The sequence below is a fragment of the Netta rufina genome (genome assembly GCF_964035555.1).
Source record: "Netta rufina genome assembly, chromosome: 21".
In the NCBI taxonomy this organism is placed as follows: Eukaryota; Metazoa; Chordata; class Aves; order Anseriformes; family Anatidae; genus Netta; species Netta rufina.
In genome coordinates this window covers 8,797,535-8,819,201 of record NC_140145.1, presented here as the reverse complement: position 1 = coordinate 8,819,201, position 21,667 = coordinate 8,797,535, and the positions used below count along the sequence as shown (strand labels likewise).

The window sequence follows — 21,667 nt, the reverse complement described above, 5'->3', positions numbered from 1 at the left end:
ATAGCTGCTCCTCTCCCACGTACGCATCAGGCTAACGACATCCTGCCAGGAGCAATCCAAAGCGGAGTCCCTGGTCTGTGCTGGTGCTCAGCCAACGTACCCATCGCAGCCCCAAGAGCTCCGGGCTGGCTGCTGCCCCGCTGTCCCTGCACCGTGAGGCTCAGCCAGCCTCGGGGACCAGCAGGCAGCCAGCTGCTGGGGCTTCCTCCCAGCCCCACTGCCAAATCCCAGCATCACGCCGAAATTTCAATAAGCAGCAGACGTTAAAAAATGCAGCGCAAGATGTGCGGGCTGTCTAGCCGTGCAACCTCGCGTCGCCCAGCCCAAGGCAGCAGAAATTTCCATTCTGCCGTGGGGAAGCCCTGGCACTTCCCAGCCCCGTGGTGAGCCAGGGAGGAGAAAACAGCAAAGAGAAAAACAAATGGGAGTCGGAGGGAGAGGAGGAAAGGTTTAAACCCCAGCGTTGTAATTACTCCCATCCGGGGGGGGCACCTCCCAGGTCATTAAGCAGCCAGAGGAGTCACTAGATGGCCCTGCTAGTCCTCTTCATCTGATCGCAGCGATGGATGTTGAGCATTGCTTGTTTAGCTGCTCTGCAGGCTTTTTGGGAAGCCTGCTCCGAACTCCCACTGGGAGGAATGGGGTCCCCGGGACCTTGCCTGGACCATGCGAGGATGTTCCCCAGGGACCTTCCTGGTGGCCCCAGGACCTGGGCGTCCCCTTCGCTCCCCGACACCAGCTCTGCTCGCCGGTGACACCGCGAGTCTCTGCCTCAGCATAATCATGCTGACAGTGATGGGTGTAAGAGCCAGGGAACCATATTAATGAACATCGTGTCACCGGCTAATCATGACATTAGCGTTATTGGATTAGAACATTTGCATAATTTGGGCACGAGTAGCTACCTGCACCGAGACATATGTTTACATGAATTTACATCTATTTGCATCCCGATGAAGCTCTTCTGACCGCATCCTTGACAGCTTTTTGGGTGACCAGCCGTGGCCGTTGGCAGCTCAGCCCCACGGCCCATCCCCTGCTGCCAGGAACAAGGCCGGGCCACCCTGATGCCGACACAGGAGCAGCATCCCTCCTCCTCACGCTGCTCACACCCGTCTGGGGACAGGGGCAACAGTTTGGTGGCCCTGTCAGCTGCGTGCTGCCCTACGAAACAAGCAGTTTGCGCCCTGCCCTCCTCAGCAGGGCTCGCTGCACCGTCAGAGTGCACATCTGAGCGCAGAGCCCTGCAGCCCACCCACAAAATGACAGGCTGAGAGCTGGGCAGCTGCCTGCCGAAACGTCCCTGAGTGCCTTGCTAATGCAGCAGCACACGGGGAGCCACCGCCTCCTTTCGCAGGACCAATAATTATGAGTCAGGACCGACCAGGAGCTGCGTGCTCGCTCCCCAGGCACCTCCAGCCCCCTAGATCACCACCACACTCCTTCCAACACACAAAAAATGTAGAGAAAAGGCATTAAAATACCACTTGCCTGGGGAATGCTGCCGCTGTGCTCCCAGCGTGGCACTGCTGGAGGAGTCCCTGTCCGTGTCCATCAGTGAAGCAGGGAAAGGGGAGGAATTCGGCCTGCCCCAGCCTCGTGCAGCTCCCATGCGCCTTCAAAGCCTGGCACTTAGCATCTCTCTGCTGTAATAACCCAAGCTATTAAGTGTGGACATCTCAAAAGTTTAAAAAAACACATCAAGACCGCTGCCTGGAGGGCAGCTGAGAAGCTCCACGTGGCTTTGGTGAAGCGTTACCCCGTGCTTTAACTAGAACACACTATTTCACACCCAAGTGGAACCTTCTGGACTCACAAAGTGCGTGAGAAACAGAAACAAACCCAGCTGAAAGGTCAGAGGGACCCAATCTCAATGGGCAAGAACCAGAATTTGTACCTGCTCAGAGGAAGAGCACATTTGCCCACGATTGTGCCATTGGGGGACGATGCCACGCCAAAGCCGAACGGCCCCGTGCCACGAGCAGCAGAGGCAGGAGCCCGGCGCTGCAGCAGGAGGAGGGACACACGCATGTGTTACTGCTGGGACCGGGGACGTGCTGACATTATTTGTGACCATGTAGATGGGATGCTGAATGCAGACTGCTGGGTGTTTGATCAGCCCCGGGGCTGTCAGCGTGGCTCACAGCTGGAGGCACCAGATAACAGGAGAAAATTAACCCCCTTCCCTCCCTCCCCTTCCCTCTCCAGTGGGCATCTCTCAGGGAAGAAAGAGGGAGGGAAGCAAGCCCAGTAAATCAGCTCTGCTGCTTTGCAGCCTCCAGCCCTGCTCCTCCTCCTGCACTGCTAGCACGGGCCTCAGACAGAGCCCGGGAGATGCAGGGGTGAGGGCCAGGGGATTCAGTCCCTGCTCTTTTTTCTGCTTCCCCACAAGCCCTGCGTGGAGCTGACGGGAGGCAGCACGGTGAGAACTGAGCCAGTCCCCAAAACACCAACGTGGGACTTGGCCCAGGCTGCAAAAATCCAAGTCCTTTATCCTTCCCTCCCCACAGAGGCAGTGAAGTGAGCAACATCTGATTTCTTCCTCTCCTTTCCCATCTTTTCGCCCTCCTTTCCCGATATTTGAGGAACAGATGCACCCATTCATAACCATGCAAAGGAAAAGTGCGCGTTTGCCTTTCCGACTGCAGTGCAGCTGGTGAGGCACAGGAGGGAAAATTATGTTTGGTATGAATACACAAATTATCCGCGCTGATCTTATTACACTTGAATGGCAAACTGACAGAAAGAGAAAACACGAAGGAGAAAGGCATTGTTTGGGCTGTGCCGATGTGGCACTGTGGTTGTTTATCCTCTCCAACCACTCCATCGTCCTGCTCCCACCACACATGGCATGGGCGCAGAAGCTGCCAGAAAAACCCAGGCAGGACCCGGGGCCTGGGAGGTGGCAGCACCACCAGACACCTCGCCTGAAATCCCCCAGCCAAGCCTCCAGTAACTCACAGGCGTTATCAGCATTAAAAAGATTGGTGTTACAGTGGTGCCAATTAGCGTCAGAGCAGGAGAATGCCCAGGGGTGATATATCAACACGGGCGCAGGGACTCCCTGGCCCAAATCCTCATAGAAATGTTCTTATTCATCACACAAACAACTCCCTGAAGCCCAGCTGTGCAAGAGGAGACAGGAGGAGGAGGGCAGCTCCGTGCCCTAGGACTGTCCCCAGAGCAGGACCAGGCTCAGCACCTCACACCAGAGGCCCGGCTTTTGCTTTGTCAAAAGATCTTTGGGGTCCCTTAGGGCCTAGAAGCCACAGCCCCCAGCTCTGCAGGGGACTGGGGCTGGATGGTGCTGGCAGCTCCTCCCTGGTGCAGCAGAACAGTCACAAGGTGGGAATCCAAACAGCTCAAAGTCACCTGCAATCCAAACAGGGAAAATTTGGCAACTTTCCTACTTAGCACTTACTACACCAGGGCTGCTCAATGATGCTAATTAAACAGGTACCTCCCAGCCACAGGCAGAAAGATTTATAGCCCCCATTTGCATTTCTCGGTTTATTTTTTCCATCCTCCAAGGCACCATTAGGACGTCCAGAGTGCAATTGCTTGGAGGAGCTTAATTTTGCATGAGGATCATTTGTCCGTCGTTGGCTTGACCATGGCTCGCCCAGGGCCCAGACCCAGCAGACTCTGCCCAGCTCCTTGGAAAAGGAGACGTGCTGAGAAGGGGCAGAGGCACTGCCCCTGGGCTGCATTTGATAACTGAAGGGTACCAGGGGAGATCCAGGAGGAAATTGGGGTCTGGGGGCAAGCGGAGGGCTCAGAGCACAACAGCTGCTGTCAGACCGATACAGGCCACAACAAAAATACTTTAAAACCGCGATCCATCTCTCCTGGCAAAATATAAACACATCGTGTACAGCCACTCACTGCAGAGAGGGAAAACAAGAGCAATAATCCCTCCAAGATTTTACAAACAGCTTCCAGTGCCAGGCAGAAATCAGCAGAAGGAAAAAGAAAGGCAATGGATGCCCTCAAGTAAATACACAGGACCTCTGCAAAGCACCAGGGACGTGAATTCATTTCCCAGAGGTGCAGAGCAGCACCCTCTGTGCCACACAGTTGGGCTGGCTCCTTTTCTGCTTTGCTACGAAGACATTTAGAGGAAATTTCTGCAGAGCAAAGGCACAGGGCAGGGGTGCACGAGTACTTGGCTGCCTGCACACACAGCACACGTCGTGCTCCCGTCTCTGTGCTGCTGCGGAGGGACACGGCATTGCCATCATCTTGTGCCTCCCGAGCATCGCAGGCATTTCCAGGGCTACCTGAACACACTGCTAATCAGGCACGCCGGCCAGGAAGGAATGTGAATCAGCTCAAGGCAGAAGCCTCCCCCGAGATGCTTACCTGTCACCTGCCATCCTGCGCCGGCTCCAAGTCTCCTCATTTAATCGCAGCACCGGCCCTTCCGAACAACTTCCCCATCTCTCCTCCCATCCCACCCACCTGCAGGGGTGCGAGGAGGAGGGAAGAGCAACTGCTGGTAGGTTTTGTTTTACAAACGAACATCAGAAATCTGCAGAGATTTTGTGCCAACATCCAGGCACTCTGATAGTCTGAGGCCATCCACGTCCGACTCATTAATGGCCAGAAAAACATTGTCTGAACACCAGCTGGTAGCTGATTTGCTTCAGGTGCGCTGAGCCACTACACAGGGTTCCCACAGAGAAAGGGCCCCCTTTCCCCTCAACCTACAGCTGTACAAAGTATGTAAAAACCTGTAAAAAACTCGGTAGGTCATGGCCAGTGTTGCTGACTCCAAGATCCCGCAGCCGACGTTCCCCTACAGCGGCTGTTGTCATGGCAAGCGGAGCGGGAAGGAACAGCACAAGAGGAGGTTAGTCCTTGACGTGCTCCATCCTTGGACTAATGGCAGCTCCCCAGCACAACAATCCCAACAGCAATTATTGAGGCGCTTTTAAAATGGGAAAAGCAGATTAAAAAGCCATTCGAAACCTTGAAGCTGAATGCAGAGCGGCCAGGGCTGCACACACTCAGCAAACAATGCGAGAGGCAAAGACCCCGACTGTCACACCAGGGCGAGACGAGCCCTGGGGGCTGCAGAGACGTCGCTGTTTCATGCCTGGTGGTTACAACACTAAAAACCTTCCACAGAGGGGCCAAGGAGCAGACCTGTGCCCTCTGCAGAGGTGCCAAAGAGGGGCAATAGACAAATGACAACTTTTGAGCACATAATTCAATTACGCTCCAGCCGTGTGAATCACAGTTCCACTGGCTGGGTTATTTTCTTTCCTCGCTGGAGCCAGCCCAAGGATTTGGAGAGTATCTGCAACCTGGGAATGGAATGAAAGTTTTTACTGTGTCAAGAACGGTAAGCAGTTGTTAGAGAGCCAAAGCTTTATTGTTTCCCGTAGTAAAACACTACATAAAAGTTGTAAGGGACGGAGATGAGAACAACAAAATAATAAAAGCAACACAAACGATCAGAGTAGACTGAGCCCTTCTTGCCCACCTTGAGCCAAGTAAAAAGGCCATCAGCTGGTGCAGGTTTAGGATTATATTCCAACCAAAGCTACAAAACACAACCAAGAGAGAGGCACCAAAGGGAAAGGAGAGCTTTAATAGAAACTACACACACACAGCTGAGTACGTTTATCTATCACATTTGAATGTGGCTAGAGATTTCCCTCGACCCACAGGGAGTTTTTCCATAGGCAGCAGAATGGTTCTGTTCAAACTCAGGTGGAATTACTCCATGGAGGTAAAATATAGAGATAAGAAAGCATCACTTCTAGTCTTGCTGGTACAAAATAGCAGTCCCAAATTAATCTGTTTTGTAAAACTTGGTCTCTGTAAAAAATCAAAACCATGCCTTAAAGCAGCACAGTAAGCTGGCAGAGATGAACAGGTTCTTGTGTAGAGCTGGCAACCCACAGCTTGGTAAACAGACCTAAGAAGTGAGGACGAGGGTGAAAATATGACTAACCTGCCTGCACTGTCCAGGAATGAATCATAAGAAACACAAGGAGAGCTAGAAATGATGTGTTCGATTTTAAAAACTCTCTCCAACTCAGTGTAGCGTTTTTAATGAGAAAGTAACAGGTTTTAAGAAAATAGTCATTTTTTTTAAGTGTCTTTCTCCTTCTTCTTTTGAAGGATTAACTTAGGCTGGCAGACCAGGCTGTCTCAGGCACAGCGGCAACGACAGAGCAAGAGAGCCTCAGTAGGACTGTCAAAAGCTCTAAGGCAGCACAGGATTTTTCTGGTGGCAGCACACTTCTGAAATTGAAGACCCTGCAACTCTCAGAAGAAACAGCGTGACTTCAGCTCTGAAATCATACCAGCACTTCAGGAAAAGCTGCCTTTTGGGTTTAATTTTCCAGAAACTGCTAACAATTTTGGCATCACCCCTTTCAGCAATGGGGCTGATCAGAGCCTCGATGGCCAGGTTTAAACAACGCAGACCACAACACTAAAAGCACCCCTCTGTGGAGAACAAGCTCGTCCCTTGCTCTCTTCAACACTGGCGGTGTGAAAACCACGTTCAGAGGCTTCTCTTTAGGCCACCTCGAGGAGCCCACGTCATCCAAAGGCTTTGTTTTCACTTGTCAAAGGGCAGAAGCAGATCACGGAGCTGGAAGGATTTTCTCAGCAACCTGCCATGGTGTGTTAGCTGGAAAAGCAGTACAGGAGCAGTGCTCTGTTGGACCATGTTCATTTAGAAAGAAAGTCAAGGATTGATTTCCAATCTCCTGTTAGAGCATTCCAGCGCCCAATCTCATTTATCTTCTTACTGCAGCCATTTGTAAGAGCATATACTACATGCACACAAAGCACCCAGCAGCAAAGGAGAGCTGAACAAAAGAGTAATAACCAAGGGAACAGGCTGACATTAACAGGCATGAATTGCTTTTAAATCCACGACTCCAGAGGGAACTTTTTGGAAACCTTCATTTCTTCAGCAAAATACAGGTCAGATCCAAAGCATTTAATAAAAATCCACAGACTCCCACTTGCCTAGCGTGCGTTTTCGTTCAAGCCTCTAAAGATCTAATTGCTCTGGAGATGTCAGCTAATCTGATTTTTCTCATCTGCCAGGCCTTGGAGGGAAATTGCCCATTCTGGAGAAGAAGCAGGACTTGGGCACAGAGCTTTCTACAGCCTGACTCATCATGACACCATCACGGTCGGCCAGATGCTCCAGACTTCCAGGAAAATGGCAAAATGCAGGCCCCTGCTCATGCAACAGATTATAAGGTGTGCATGTGGGAGGAGAATCTGCAGAGCTTAACGAGATAAAGTAATTGGAAAGCTTTTAGCTGACTTGGGTAATCGGAGGCAGCCAGCTGGCTGTGGGCTGGTGAGTGTTCTCCCACCCAGAGCTGCAGCACACACACTGCCCACGACCCCAACACCAAAGCATCGCCCTCGTTGCAGGACACACAGGCCAGCACGCAGCCAGGAGAACTGAAAAAAGTCATTGCAAACTTCTCCAGGTGTTTCTGTACTCACTGAAGTGCCTCCCTGAGCAGACAGCCCTGTCTGGGAGGGATAGCTCAGGGGAAGGGAGCTCAGCTTCAGCGGCTCATTTGGGATGCCTCCACCAGACCCACACCACCTCATGCCAGAACGAGGACAAGGCATACAAGGGGTGACAACCCAGGCACATGGAGTCTAGTGCAAATCAGAGCCCGCTCTCACCCTCGGGGCTCACAGAGGGAAAATCACCGCTGGGCGAGAAGCACTACAGGGGCTGTGGTGCTCACACCCTATTTCAGGAACACGGGGGTGAATTCCCCTTTCCCCTGAAGAAATCAAAGCCAGGGCTGTCAGGCCAGGAGCAGAACCGAGGTCTGAATTTGGCAGGCCAGCAGAGGCAGCACAATACCTTTCTTCAGCCCCAGTGAGCATTTTGCCCCTTCTAACAGACACACAGCTGGGCCCCAGGGCACGGCACCCTTCTCCCAGCATATGTCAGAGGTAGGAGGGGAACAAAACCAAACCAAACCAAACCAGAAATCAGGTCAGTGAGGTGGGGAGGACGGGCCAGCACTTCCCCAGGTGCTGCTAATGTCTGTGCAAGACCCAGTGGTCACAGAAGTCCCCGCTGGTGGCAGTTGTTGTCTGGAGTGAGGTCTACAGGAGTGGGCAAGTGTTGGATCCAGGCAAGCAGCTCCATCTCCACCTCCGTCAGCACCGGGTTCTGGTGTGAACGTACCGTTTGCCTTCAAAACAGAGACAGACAAAAGTTTTGTGTGAAAAGAAGCAAAGGGGAGAGACTTGACAAAGTTATTTTAGATTGCTTTTACCTCCTCGGTGCCATTTTAAGAGCTTCCTAAAAATAATAATGAGGAGAATGTCTGTGCATCATTACTCCACGCTCTGTCAGCAGTCAGGGCCCATTAAACTTTATTAAAGAAAGAAAAGACAGGCAAATTGGGAAAGAGGAGAAAGAAAGAGCTGTGCTGATGGAGCCGGTCCCCTCAGACTGCCGAGTTAGACAGAAAGCCAAGTCTCAGCCCTCTGAGGTTTCCAAACCAGGTGACAGCACCCACACACCACAGAGCAGGTCCTCCCCTCACCTTCCTGCCCTCTGTGTGCCCAAGCTGTGGCCAGGAGGCAACTTTTTGACCAGGAGGCAGCCCTTGGACTTTGGACCAGGAGGCCCTGGTACTCGCCTCTCTTCTGCTTCTCTGAACCGAAGGGGACACAAATTACTTCAACTCCTGACACTCTGCAGTCACCACATTCATACAAAACGTTCAAGGGGCTGCATATTCCTTCTACCGGCTCCCGGCAAATGTCCCAGTTCAAAGATAGCCTCCTGAGCCATAAAACCTCTCAATCTGTTTACAAAGACACCAAAATCCAGACTCCTAACTTCTGTATTAGACTCCTATGCTCCTTCTTTTATGTTTTGTTTTGAAAGATTACATCAACTATTGCCCTCGGTGCTTTGTGCAAAACGCTCAATAGAAAGCTGGGAGCATGAGGAGTAAACGTATTGCAGCGGGCAGAGAATAAGTCTAAGGACATGGGGACAGGAGGCCAGGCAGACTGTTTGATCAAAGACCAAAGTACAGACCTCTGCAGAGTGAAAGAAGGCACAAAAATAGGATTTTCATCCTCAGCAGCAGACTTGTTTCCAGATATATTGAGTGAAAGAGGCAAGAGAATGAGTCTTTGTCATTCCCCTATTTTCAAGGAAGAAGTCTTCAATTTAAAACTCCATGAAGAATTACAGAAATAGTGAAAGTAATTTATTTTTTAGGTACTCAAGCCTTTATTCCCTTAACTTCAAGGCAGACTCAAAGAGATGAAAATGTTTTGGTTCTACCACTTGAAGATGAAAATATTTTAATTCCTTAAAACATGGGAGGGGGCAGATGCTCCTTCTAAGATTCGTATTTACAAATGCATTGTACCTAAAACGCAAACCTTGAATCATTCCTGACACCGTCACTACTGGAATACATGTTTTATTTATAAATACAGCAGGATCGTTTGGTGCTCTGCAGTACCCATATGAGAAGGCAGAGACAGCTCTGAGGCTCTCAGCCATGAAGGCACAATTCAGCTCCTTCACTGGTGGAGGAGGGACGACTCATCCTCATCAGGAAACTCAACCCTGCGGCAATGACAGCGAGCTCAGAGCACACGGGGGCAAACAAGATGGGCCAGCAGTGGTGGGAGGCAGAGGCTGTGGGTCTGCCCCCCACATCTGACTCCAAAGACCCCCCTCTCCTCCTGTCCTGTGCCCTCACTGCAAGCTGAGGCTGAAGGCAGAGGAGGAAGAGCAGGGGCTGTGAGCGTGGCTGCCGACCCGTTCTGCCCTGCTGCAAAGAGATAAAGCACCATGGAAGATGATGATGCCTTCATCACGGATGATGCTCTCTGGCTGGAGCTCCTGTACACGAGGGAACGAGCCATCTGAAAACATTTAAGCAACCTTCCTGCCAAACTTGCAAAAACAAAAGTCACCTCCCCAAAGACTGCCACAAAGAAAGTCATTAAAGAAATTACTATCTCATTCAGAGCCTAATTGCTGTTAGGACAATTTTTTTTTCCCGACATGGAACGGAGCAGTCAGACCCGCTGAAGCAAGATGTTACCTCTTCAGCGTCCCTGAGGGAGCAAAGCAGACATCTGAGAAACAGAAGGGAAGGAAAAAAAGAAGTTAATGCTTCAACTTCAAAGATGCCCGGAGAATTTCCTGCCATGAAAATAATGCAGGATGGCTCTGCCTGTCTCCTGTATTAACAGCTTGCATATTTATGAGCAAAAGTTGATGCCTACCCCAACCAGAGAGGCACTGAGCCACGGAGAGAGTGACACCACCTCACTTCTAAATCTAGCAAACTCCTGAAAGACACAGCATAAAGCTCCCCAAATTAAGGGAGCTGGAAGCAGCGCTTCCTGCCCATCTCTCTCAGCTCCAGACCCTCTCCCTCAGCTCTGCTCGGCTGCTCCCAGCACGACAGCCACCAAGACAGCAGCCAGAGGGATGTACCTGAAGCAGCAGCTCTGCCACCCTGGGAGAAGGGCCCAGGTTGGACCTTCGGGGTCCCTCAGACCACCCCAACACCTCTGGCTGCTGCCATCACATTTCTTACACCCCTGGGTGCTGCTGTCGCCGTCTCAGCTCCCAGGCTCGGAGACATCGCTGTTTAACGTGGCTCTGTTTAACTGCCAGCTGCTGCACCACTCTTTAAGTATTAATGATTTAGACAACACATTGGCACACAGGCAGAGATGGGGAGGCTGTGATTTGCGCTCAGATGTATGCTACTCATTAATTAGCTCGTCTTGTGGCTGTTTTGCCAATATCCTCTTTTAAGCCTACAACTTTCTGCAGCCCCCCAGCCTGTGCCAAGCCCCTCTCACCTTTCCCTGCTTGCAAACTCTTCAGGCAGCCTGACCACCCTGGCTGTTCCTCGGACAAGGTCCTCAGGAAACACTCGGCAACGAGGACCCACCAAAGCAGAACTGCAGCCGAGCTGAGGGGAGATCCCCCGTGCTCTTAATCACCCCCCTGCAGGAGCCAAGCCCAAACTCAAAGATGTAATTTCCAGAAAAAGCTCTCCATGGGCTAATGAAAACCACCATAACGCATCGCTGATTTGTTTAATTCTGTTTAATATTCCCTCTCTTTAATAAAAATGTTGTAATTAAGAACAGCGAGGATTTCGCTCGTCTCTGATTGAGGCACCTCTTTGCACAGCAGCTGTGCAGCCAGAGCAAAAGGTTCCCCTCCCTCAGTGGGGGAAAAGGAAGATTGGGCTTCTCCCGTGTGCAATTCTCATTCTCTTTAGGATAAATCATCCTCCATCCAAAACAGTGCATGGCCTTCCTATGTGCACTACATACACCTCATGGCACCCAGTGGAAAGATGCAAGAGCCATGGAAAGAGGGAGATTTAGCAGCCTCCTCAGCAGCTGTGACCTCAGAGCGGACACACGATATTTAAGGTTGGAAGGGACCTCTGGAGGCCTTCATCTGCTTCACCTCCAGGAACCGGAGCTTCAGGATGAGAAGGGAGTTCAGACCCTCAGAAAATGATGCTTTTGAAACCGTTTGAAAGCAGGTGGTAAAAAAATAAAAATTAAAAATTAAAAAAATGGCATCTTCTCAGCTCCCTGCTCTCTTCTCCAACTTTGGCTCACGGGCTGAGGTTGCCTAAATCCCAATGCAGCACTGACAATGAGTCATTTCGTGACAAACCCCAGGCTTCATTATCTGCCTCACCAAACCCCAGCCGGAGCTGGAGCTGTGTGCTGGAAACCTGCAAGCCTCTTCTTAATAGCTCCTTGTTTTCCCCTGGCCATGCGACCATGCCATCGTCTCGGCCTTCAGGCTTTAAGGAGCTCAGGACTGCGAGCAGCTGCCTTTGCAGTACCACTCCCTGTGGCCCTGGATTTAAGGATGCTGAATTGTTCTACACAGTTGCACTTGAGAGCTGAATTAGAGCAGAGGTGAGAAAAAGGCAGAAAAAGAAAGCCAGTGGTAGAACAACACCTGAGGTGCTAATATAAAGCAAAAAATTGCTCCCTGTATGGTGTTAGAAAGTTTCAGAGCCTTTTAGAAAAGCTGTAGCGAAATCTCCCTTCTGTGCCCTCATCCTGCCACTGAGGATCAGGCCTTTGAACATGAGAGGATCTCTGCCCCTTGCTCTGACTTTCTGCAGACACAGCAGAGCACGGGCACTGTCCCACAGCCAGGGAAAGGCAGCAATGCAGTCTGCTGGCCTTGACACACAGGACCCATCACCTCCAGCACCCCTTAAAGACCTGAACGGCAGGAGCAGCCTCTGAGATTTGGCAGCAAGTGGCATCCAGCAGGACCCATGGTGGAAAAAAACAAAAAACAAAAACAAAAAAACACAGACAGTGAGAAGCTCGGACCTACATCAGGAAGGGGAGAGGCACCCATGCTCCCAGCTCATCATCACTGGAAGCATTTGCACATCCCAGATCTCTGTAATCCCAGGGCACATGAACCCCTCCGCACAGCAGCACGCTTCCTAGGGCACTACGGAGCTGGGTTTGCTCTTCTCTTTATTTTCTGCTCTTGCCAGGCTGCTGGCAAAGCACTGAGGCATTCCCTACTGTAGCCTCCTGGACATCTTGACCTGCACAAACCACCTGCTGCAAGCCACCTCGCTGTGCCACGCCAATTACCGAATTCCTACAAAATTCCTACACTGCTGCAGCCCCTCTCCAGCTGGGCACACTCCGTGCTGACACAGCAACCTCCATCACCTCCCCAGCCTGTCCCTGCTGACTGCAACCCCCTGCCCGGGCAGGAGGCAGCTTGCAGCCCCCCTGAACAGGGCCAGTCCCTGCTGCAGGGAGCCTGGGAAATAAGAGTAATGAAGATCTTCACAGGTATCCTCCAGTCGGCCAACCTGGCTTAACCTTTTTCTTAGCAGGATCCTCTCTGCGTCTCGGGGGCTGTTGTAACTGGGCTCATGAGATTAGTGCAGTTCTTGTTTTTTAAATGTGTGTCCGTGCTGCCTGTCATTTTCAGCTCTCTCCTGCCTAGCAAAGGGAGATCCACTGGAAAGCGCTGACCCCTTGTGCCAAGCTTTGCATAAGAGGTTTTTGCTGGAAAAAGGCATTTTCTGCCTCTCAGATGCTGTTTGCACTGTCATGGCCAGGTGGCAGCTGCTTCGAGTGGCTGGCAGGAAAGCTCCCGAGTGCTAAGCCCTGCACGAACACACCATGCAGGATGGCCATCGCCTGCTTCCAGCCACGTAGCATCAGCACCGGGGTCACACAGACCCCTTCCACCCCACAGAACAACCTGCTGCTCCACTCCAGCAGGCAGCAGAGCCAGCACACCACGGTAAACACCCACCTCTAAAGCCACATTGAGTAGAGGCTTAAAAATAACCCCCCCAGGCTGGGGCAGCATTATAATCCAGACAGAGGACAGGCAGAGCAGAAGTACCACTCATCTGATTTGCTTTGCAAAAAATAAAATTAAATTAAAGAGAACTGCAAATCCACTGAACTTGTGGAGGGAGGGAAGAACCCAGCAACAATTTTATGCTGGCTATTTCCAGCAGGAAGCACGGGGAGGGGGACTGTGACTCCCTGTTGCACTGAAGGATAAACCTGCTCTCCCTAATCCAATTTACGCCTCAACACGCACAGCACAGAAACGACTCAGGAACAAAAGGAGTGGCAGTTCGCAGGGCAGCAGGAACACTCTGGGGGGAGCGGTGCTAAACGATAACTTAAGGGGTTATTGAATAGATTAGCAGGAATCGAGGAGAGAACACATTTGCATCTCTTTCAGCTGCTCCAGATCAGGCGTGATAGCAGCCTCTGCTCTCACAGTCACTTAATTGTTCCAAGGTTGTTGAGGAGGAAAAGTATCTTTTTTTTTATTTTTTTTTTTATTTTTTGCACTGCGGAGTTCTGGGAAGAGCCATGCTTGGCTTTGAGAGCCACCTAACATTAGGAAGAAATTGTATTCAGTCTCATGAAGCTGCTGGGTTTCTGCTTTGCGCCACGAACAGCTCGGATCTGTGCTGCTGCCTCCGCAGGGCAGGTGAGCTCCGGGCCCTCCTAAGGGGACAGACCCAGGCTGCTGCGGCTCCCGCAGGCGGCTGTGGGCAGCTCCCACCCCAGACGATTACTCACGTTGCAGAATAGGTTCTGCACAAGGGAAGAAGTGAGCTGTAATGCTGTGACAGCATCTGCCACCAGCGAAACAGCAGGGAAAGGTGATGCTGGGCCACGGCATTGCCAGGTGCACTCCTGAGAGCCTTCTGCTTCGGAGGGAGGTCAGCCCCCAGCGTGGGGACGTGCCCAGGAGGGGGACATCAGCTTACCAGGGACTCTGCTGCCGACGTCGCTGTCGTGCCCCTCTGGTGGGTGGTCGCTCTGGCAGCTCTCGGAGGCGCTGAGGGCAGCCCCCTGCTCGCTGCCCAGGCTGCTGCGGCTCCCCGAGAGGGCAGGGGGGTGGGTGCTCGCCTGCACCCTGCCCACAGGCCGGCTGGGCTCCCCGCTGGGTGCTGCAGGGACACAACAGAGAGCAGTTGTCAGGGGAGGGAGAAATGGGTACAGATCCTGGACCAGGTCCCAAGAGAGCAGAAGTGTTCCTGCTCCCACCCAGGTACCCTTGGGAGCAGGAGCAAAGCCCAATTCCTGTGCTCCGCTCCCAAAATGGCACCAGCAATGCTGGTCAGGCGTGAGGAACCGGCTGCAGATGTGCTGCCAGACAGCCAGGAGCAGCTCTTGACCACAAGGACAGCCCCTGACAGGCTGCAGGGAACAGAGACCCACCACCAGTTCGACCCATTGCTGCTATTTGGTGTTAACAGACCAGACCCCAGCTGGAGCCAGTGGGCTGCACCTGCGCAGGGCAGCCAAGTTGGGGGCAAAACCCCCAAAACCAAGAGCCACACGTTCGAGCACTGCTCGCTTCCCCCCCTTCAGCCACAAGGAACAGCAGCTCCTTACCCGGTCCTGCTTGCTGCTTTCTGGCTTGTGAGCCTTTTGACCCCACAGGCGAGGAGGGCTTCTCATCCAGGCTGGAGGAACTGAGCTCCGAGTCGCTCTCGCTGTCGCTAGAAACCACTGCAGGAAAGATTGGGGGGGAGGAGAGGAGAGAGACAGTTATTCACAATGTTCATAACACTTGCAAAGAGGGTGCCAGATGGATCCAAATAAAACATGCACAAATGCTGACTCGATGATCATGTTCTCCCTCTCCAAAAAACAGCCCTACCTGCAGTTCCTCCACAGCTGTTCCCGCTTCCTCTCAAACACGATGTGTTTTTACTTTTTCCAGGTGATTTGCAGTTGAGCCACACACACCCGGCAACGCCAGCACCTGGAGCAGGTGCACGTACCACCAGCACATCAATCTCAGACCCCGCTGGGACCACGGGGAGCACGCTGCTCCTGCTCCGTGCTTTGCTGCCCGAAGCTCCCTGCCGGGGAGCGCAGTGCCCTGCAGCACAGCCAGCTGGAAGCCAGGGCTCTGCTCCTGCTGACCTGTGTGTGCACACCAGCGAGCCCCTTCCTCCTGCAGTTTGCTGCCTCCTGCACAAAGCAATATGCTAAGGGCTGGGCATGGTGCAAGGCAGGGTCCTGGCTCCAGAGTAATAGGATCCTAAAAGGATCCACGTTTTAATAATTCGGGAAGAGGGACTGGCTGCAGGTCCAGCCCTGGTCTCCTCTTCCATGTGCAGCAGGACCCCTGTGGAGGCTCCAGGATCTCTGAGGAACACACCAGATAAATGCTACACGCATCAAGCACAAAAGCCCTGCAGTGACTACACAGAGAGCCAACCTTATTAGCCCAACACCCATTCAGCAGATGCTCATCGCTATCAGCACGCTGCCTGGAGCTGTGTTACTCCTATGTCCCCAAAGCTTAACAGGCAAGGGTCTCTCCGTTTCCTCAAGGAGACTGTTCTCCACTTCCAAGGCCTCTTTATTTATCGTTTTTTAATTATTTTCCCCTGAATCCTGGCACTCATCCTGCTGCTTTCCACTCTCACAGTTTCCACACAAGCTGAAAGAGCTTCGTTTTGCCAGACACAATCCGAGGACACTCCGCACACCAGCAGGCTGTTTCCACTTTTCCATGCGATTATGCAAGCACCTCTCCTTGCTTATACCATTCAAAAAGGTACCTGGGCTGCCAACTGCAGCTTCCCGGCCTCATGGTGCTGCCAGGAGCAGGAGGGACGTGAGTGTGGTGGTATAAATAAGGTGACAGCACTGGGTAGCAAAGTCAGCTGTCAGTTCACCTCTCTTCACCAGCGCTAACATTCACTACACGCAGTCAGCAGCGCTACAAAGCCTTTAACCCTGCCCAGGGCACAAGGGCTGTATTAGTCTTCCCCCGGCACAGGCAAGCACAAGCTGTCCAACATTTCTGCCAAGGACCTCCGCAGACGCTCTTGTGTTCAGGCAGCAATCTGTACTACACAAAATATTTGATATAAAAAAAAAATAAATTAATACTTAAAATAGCTCTTTTCTGGAGTTAACATCTCTGAGGATATTAAACCGGCTGGCAGCGTTATTGCAAAGTGTTCCTGAAGATGCCCTGGCAGGCAGCTCCCCGCGAGGCGCTGTCTTAAAGGCAGCTTCAGTACTTCTACCCCAGAGCTTCCCGGGGTTATCAGGAAGCTCCATTAATAACAACCCACACGTACCAGGCTCTTTGCTACAGAATCCAAATCTCGGCTGCCAGAACCTTTCTGGCTGTCCAGTTGCCCAATTCCCTTGGCAAACGCACTCCTGTCCCATTTGGTTATCGTTTTTCATTTTGTCCTCCCGGATTCACAAAATCCATCGCTTTATAACGGCTCCTTCCTCCACAAATCCTTTCAAAATGCTGGAATTCAGGATTTATTTGGAGAAGACCCTGATGAATCAATGGAGGTGACTTTAGCTGCCTTCCCTTATGCCACTCAGCAGTTCAGAGAGGTCCAGCACAAGAGGAGAAAGATATTAATGACACGGAGGCACTTGCACCACAGGAGCAGCCCTGTCTGCTCTCATTTCCTCTGCTGCCAATAAGAGTGTGTTTTACCCACTGCACCAATGTTTCCCTTTAAGGTAATTTTTCTCCCAAAGCTCCCAGACCTTCTGCTGGCACTTTCCAGAGCCCAGAAGTCGTAAATCTGGTGTTCCAGCAGTTGCTGATATATCAATAAGAGTCGTTGGACGGCTGTACTTTCAGGGAACGTAACAGATTTATCCCTTTCCATCTCCAGCTGACTGAAAAAGCTCATAAAAAAAAAAAAAAAAAAAAAAAAGCCAAGATAAAGCTTGCAGGAAAAGCAATATTCCCATGGGGCTGGGCCACTTGTCAGGGGCCTGAGTGCCTCCGAGCAGGAGGTGATGGGGCCCTGCAGCACAGGGAGGGCAGAGGGGAGCCGGGCTGTGCTCAGCCCCACAGCCCAGGGTGAAGGAAGGAATTGCCTCAAGAAAGGGAGCACTCAGCCGGGGCTGAGCTCTAATATTAAATGCATCCATCTGGCACGAGCGTGGCTGCGATGAGGACGGGTCCCTGGGCGCCTCCCCACAAACCCAACCTGCAGGAGGCTGGCAGCTCCGGGTCACAGCAGGCAGGAGGGTCACACATGAAGGGTTTTGTTCCAACCAAAGCATCCTGCAGAGAGCAGGGACGTGTCCAAGCAGGAGGAGGGCACCAGGCGCCTGCTCTCCCCTTCAGCAGCACCATCGCGTAGCTTCAGCGCTGCCCAGGCTTGTAGAGAAGCTGGATGACACCGTGGGGACCTGCAAGGCTCGTGACCTGCCCCGGCACGCTGTCTCTGCTCCAGTGCTCGGGGATTTGGCCTCCAGCACCAGACAAACCCACCGTGTCCCCTGGCAGCCGCCGCTCCTGCATCTCCAACAGCACTGAGCCCAGCAGGCTGCATCTCCTGGCACAGTGATGGGAGAAACCGCCGGGGACTGCTCGGAGCAGCAGGCAGCCCTCGTGGCAAGCAGCACAAGTTTCAGGATCCTACTCTTTTCCTCCACCCAGTTTCTTCCCATTTTTCTGCAGAACTCGGAGCTTGGAGGAAGCAGAGCCCTGCTGCTTGCTGCTCCCCACCCCCTGGGGACCCCGTCCCGCCCGACCTGGTGCAGAAAGCCACCCACATGCCACCACATGGAGCAGAGCTGTTCCCCGGCACAAGAAATATTACTGCTGCTCTCCCCACGACAATACATTTCTGCCTTAACTAATAACAGGGTTCCCATGGCAACTGCTTGTTTATTACAGAAAAACTAAAGGTAGCGGCAAATCCCGGCATTAGCGAGAGCCAGAGAAATTACGGGTGTGTAAAAATAAAACTTCTTCCCGGTGGGTTTGGCTTTCCTTCCACGAGGCACGCTCCTGCAGCCCCTCGGTCCCTCTGCAGCAGGCACAGCGGTGGCCCCACATAAATCTCATCCCAAAAAGGAACACTTTGGGGTTGTTCTGGCCCCGTTGAAAGGCAGGATGTGGAAGGGACGCCTGCTGCTTGTCTCTCCTGGGCTCTGTGGGGGACACCCCTACGCATGTGCTGGACCCACCTGGCTCAAAGCCCTCAGCTGCTGTGAGCCGGCTGCCTGGCACCTCAGGAGCAGAGCGGTGGGGTGAGATGTGGCCAGCCAAGACCACGGAAACCCCACCGAGAGCAGACGACCAGAGCCCAGCACGTTAAATACCATCGCTCAGTCCTGAGAACACCCTGCCAAAGAAGCAGCAGGGAAGGGACACGCTCGGGCGAGGGCGTACGAGGTGTGAGCTGGCATGTGCTACGCACCACGCAGAGCTGAGCCGTGGCCCTGTCAGCCAAGGCCTTGCCAAGCTCTGCCCAGGCCCAGCCACGATTGTACCAGCAAAATCCCTTCTACATCACATCCATGTTGGGAAGGGCTGCCACGCACGGCACAGGGGGTTCGGATGACAAACAGCAGAAGGCCCAGCATTGGCAGGTGTAAAAGAGTTAAATAGAGGGGTGAGATGTCCAAGCACTCAGCTTCAGGGATGAATTACAGCCAGCAGTGCCCATTGAAAGCCGTCCAGAGGACAGGCAGCCTAGCAGAGAACGACGAGGGAAGAAAGCACCAGGAAATAAAACTATAAATTGATATTATCCCGCCCATAAAACAGCAGCCAGCAAAAATCAGAGTACAGGGAGAAATACGGCTCACCACCACGTCAGAGCCTACCAACAGCAGCTGCACTGTCCTCCAGCTGCTCCCACCAGGGCAGAAAGCACTCCCCCAAAGCAAGGCTCAATGAAAATGCAGCAAGAGTCCGGGCTCAACCTCTTTGACTCATAGTGCTTTCTGTATCGTGTGAATACTCCATCAATCAGTTCATTTGCTAAGACAGCATCTTCCAAGCGTCTCCTGGAGGGGAGCACAACCATCTATTCTTGATCCAGTTTTTCTTTAATTACAAAAGTTACAGTCAGGCTGGGAGTGCTTTCCTGGGGCCTGAAGAGAAGACTTGTAAACCCGACCCTCCTGAGTCCTCTTTATTAAAAGGTTATTCCCCCCTGCAACACGGGTAAGATTTAGCTTGAAGTGGAAGAGTGAATGCTGCTGGTACACCAGAGAGGTCTCCTCCAACTGAGGGGATCTAATAGCAAAAGACAGAACAGGAGAGAGGCCAGATCTGCTAATCCACACCAGCAAGAAGTGGAGAGAAATCAAAGCAGACTGGCAGCCGTTTTAATTCTGCAGCATCCATCCACTGCTGCGCTAATGACCCCGAATGCTCAGCTCCTCAAGGCCGTGCTGTTTCCCCCCAGCTCGCTCCAGGCACGGCACTGGAGTGGGCGTATGAGCAGTGATGGGGAGGACAGATGGAAGAGAGGGGAGAAAAAAAGCCCTACAAGGCAGCCCCGTGAATGGGATCTGATACGGCAGCGAGCCAAGAAGCCACATGTGATACATCGGTCTACTTCAATCAAGGTCTGCCTCAAAGAACAAGGATGTGAGCGCTGAAGCTGGTAAATCTTCAGGCTCTTCAGGGCTAAGTTAATGAACAGCTTCTCTGAGACGCATTTAAAGCACAACTCACCCGGGGTTATCCATGCTGCAAACCCCAACACCCTCTCCAAGGCCTGGGGAGGGAGCTTCACCCTTTGCCAGCCTCACCCGGAGCATCAGGCACAAGAGGACACAGCCAGCACAGGCTTGCCCCTGCTTACCAACTGCAGAAGAGCACCTCGCTTATCTTCCAGCAAGCCTCCCCTGTGAGCTGCATGCTGCTAGCAGCAGCAGGAGCCGGGCCCTTCTCCCCGCTTGCCTCCTGGGCAAGGAGCCCCCGACCAACCTTTGCCCCTGGCCCAGGTGAAGGAACGGCTGGTCCCGACGCCCTCGGCCTCCGACACGGCTGGCTCGCTCTGCCGAGGCTGCGAGTGCACCTCAGTGGGTTTGCTGCTGCTCTTCAAAGGCGTGATGTACTTGGGCAGCCCCTTGTAGAACCAGGCGCCAGACCTCTTCCAAACCTGTGGGAGACACAACCGACACCTTAAGCATAGGCAAACAAGTACTGCACCGGTTGGAGGAGCACCAAATCCTGGCAGACCGCTCTCCCTTCCTGGGCTGGGTCCCTCAGCCTCTGCCCCTTTATCTCTCTGTCCCTTATTTTTGTGAGGGTCAAAGACCTGCAGCAGCAGGCGTACACAAATGGTCACGCTTGGACACCCAAAACGCTGCCTTGTGAGGTTCTGAGCAGCACAACCTCGGCATTCATTTTGTGGAGCCAAGCCAGATCTTCAAACGGGTATGCTTGAAACCCCCAGAACAAGAACAACACTTAAATAACCTGAACTTGCAGCAGGAAACGGACTGAGAACACTAAACTGTAATATGTCCTGTAAGAACGCCCTCTACTCTTCAATTTAGTTTTAATGCAGCTTATGATGAAGGAGCTCTATTAAGTATATTTAATATAAAGCCTGCTGTGAGCCAGAGGAAGGGGAGAGGATGGCAGCTCAGACAAGGAGAAATGGTTTCTAAAAACCTCATTCTTTTGTGCCTTCCAGCAGTCTAATAATGAGCTAATGAGACCGTCAGGGCAAAAATAAGTTAATATAATAAAAGTATTACTTTGCATTTCATGTAAGGGGATAGAAACCTTGCACTTCTGTTCAGAGTGAAGGAGATCATAAGAGTCTGTACTCCAAGTTCCCAAAGCATTTTACATGTAGTACCACCATGATGGCAGCAGGTGCAAACACAGACTTCCCTAATTACAGCAATAAGCTTGCAACTTGTGTTTTAACTACTGGGCTTAATCAAAGCAGAGGGCAGTGACAGCATCTGACACTCATGACAGGCTCTTCTTGTGCAGGCACAAAAAGCAGGACACCACCATTGCCATTTCACTGGTGGGAGGAAGTCACTCTGCAGGTTGCCTGGTTCCTAATCCACAGCCATGAACGCAGAGGGATAAAATCTCTGTGTTCAGGGTCTTGAAACCCAAGTGAAGGCAATCTGGGTCCAGGAGGGAGCCTGGCAGTATGCTTTTAAAAAGAAGAACACCCAGCAGAAGACAGCAGAGCAGCACCATGACCCAGCACACTTGGCAGTATGAGTGTGAGTCAGGAGCTCGCCTGCACCACAGCAGGGTCTGGACACCAAGAGGTGAGAGCACCCTGCAATTACTCCGTTTCCCTGCTCGGTAGCAGCCCAGCAGGACGGTGAGGCTGCA

At 52.4% G+C, this 21,667-nt stretch overlaps 1 protein-coding gene across 1 annotated transcript in view; it reads right to left on the bottom strand.

Moving 5' to 3' along the window:
* Window positions 1–8,078: 8,078 nt before the first annotated feature.
* Window positions 8,079–21,667, bottom strand: part of RPH3AL (rabphilin 3A like (without C2 domains)) — a gene marked incomplete at its 5' end in the record, with an annotated part of 28,062 nt that continues 14,473 nt past the window's right edge. The window contains 4 exons of the mRNA XM_084299537.1: window positions 8,079–8,201; window positions 14,316–14,498; window positions 14,947–15,063; window positions 20,285–20,459. Coding sequence (XP_084155663.1) covers window positions 8,167–8,201; window positions 14,316–14,498; window positions 14,947–15,063; window positions 20,285–20,459 — 510 coding nt within the window. The 3' untranslated portion in view covers window positions 8,079–8,166. The remainder of the gene's footprint in view (window positions 8,202–14,315; window positions 14,499–14,946; window positions 15,064–20,284; window positions 20,460–21,667) is intronic.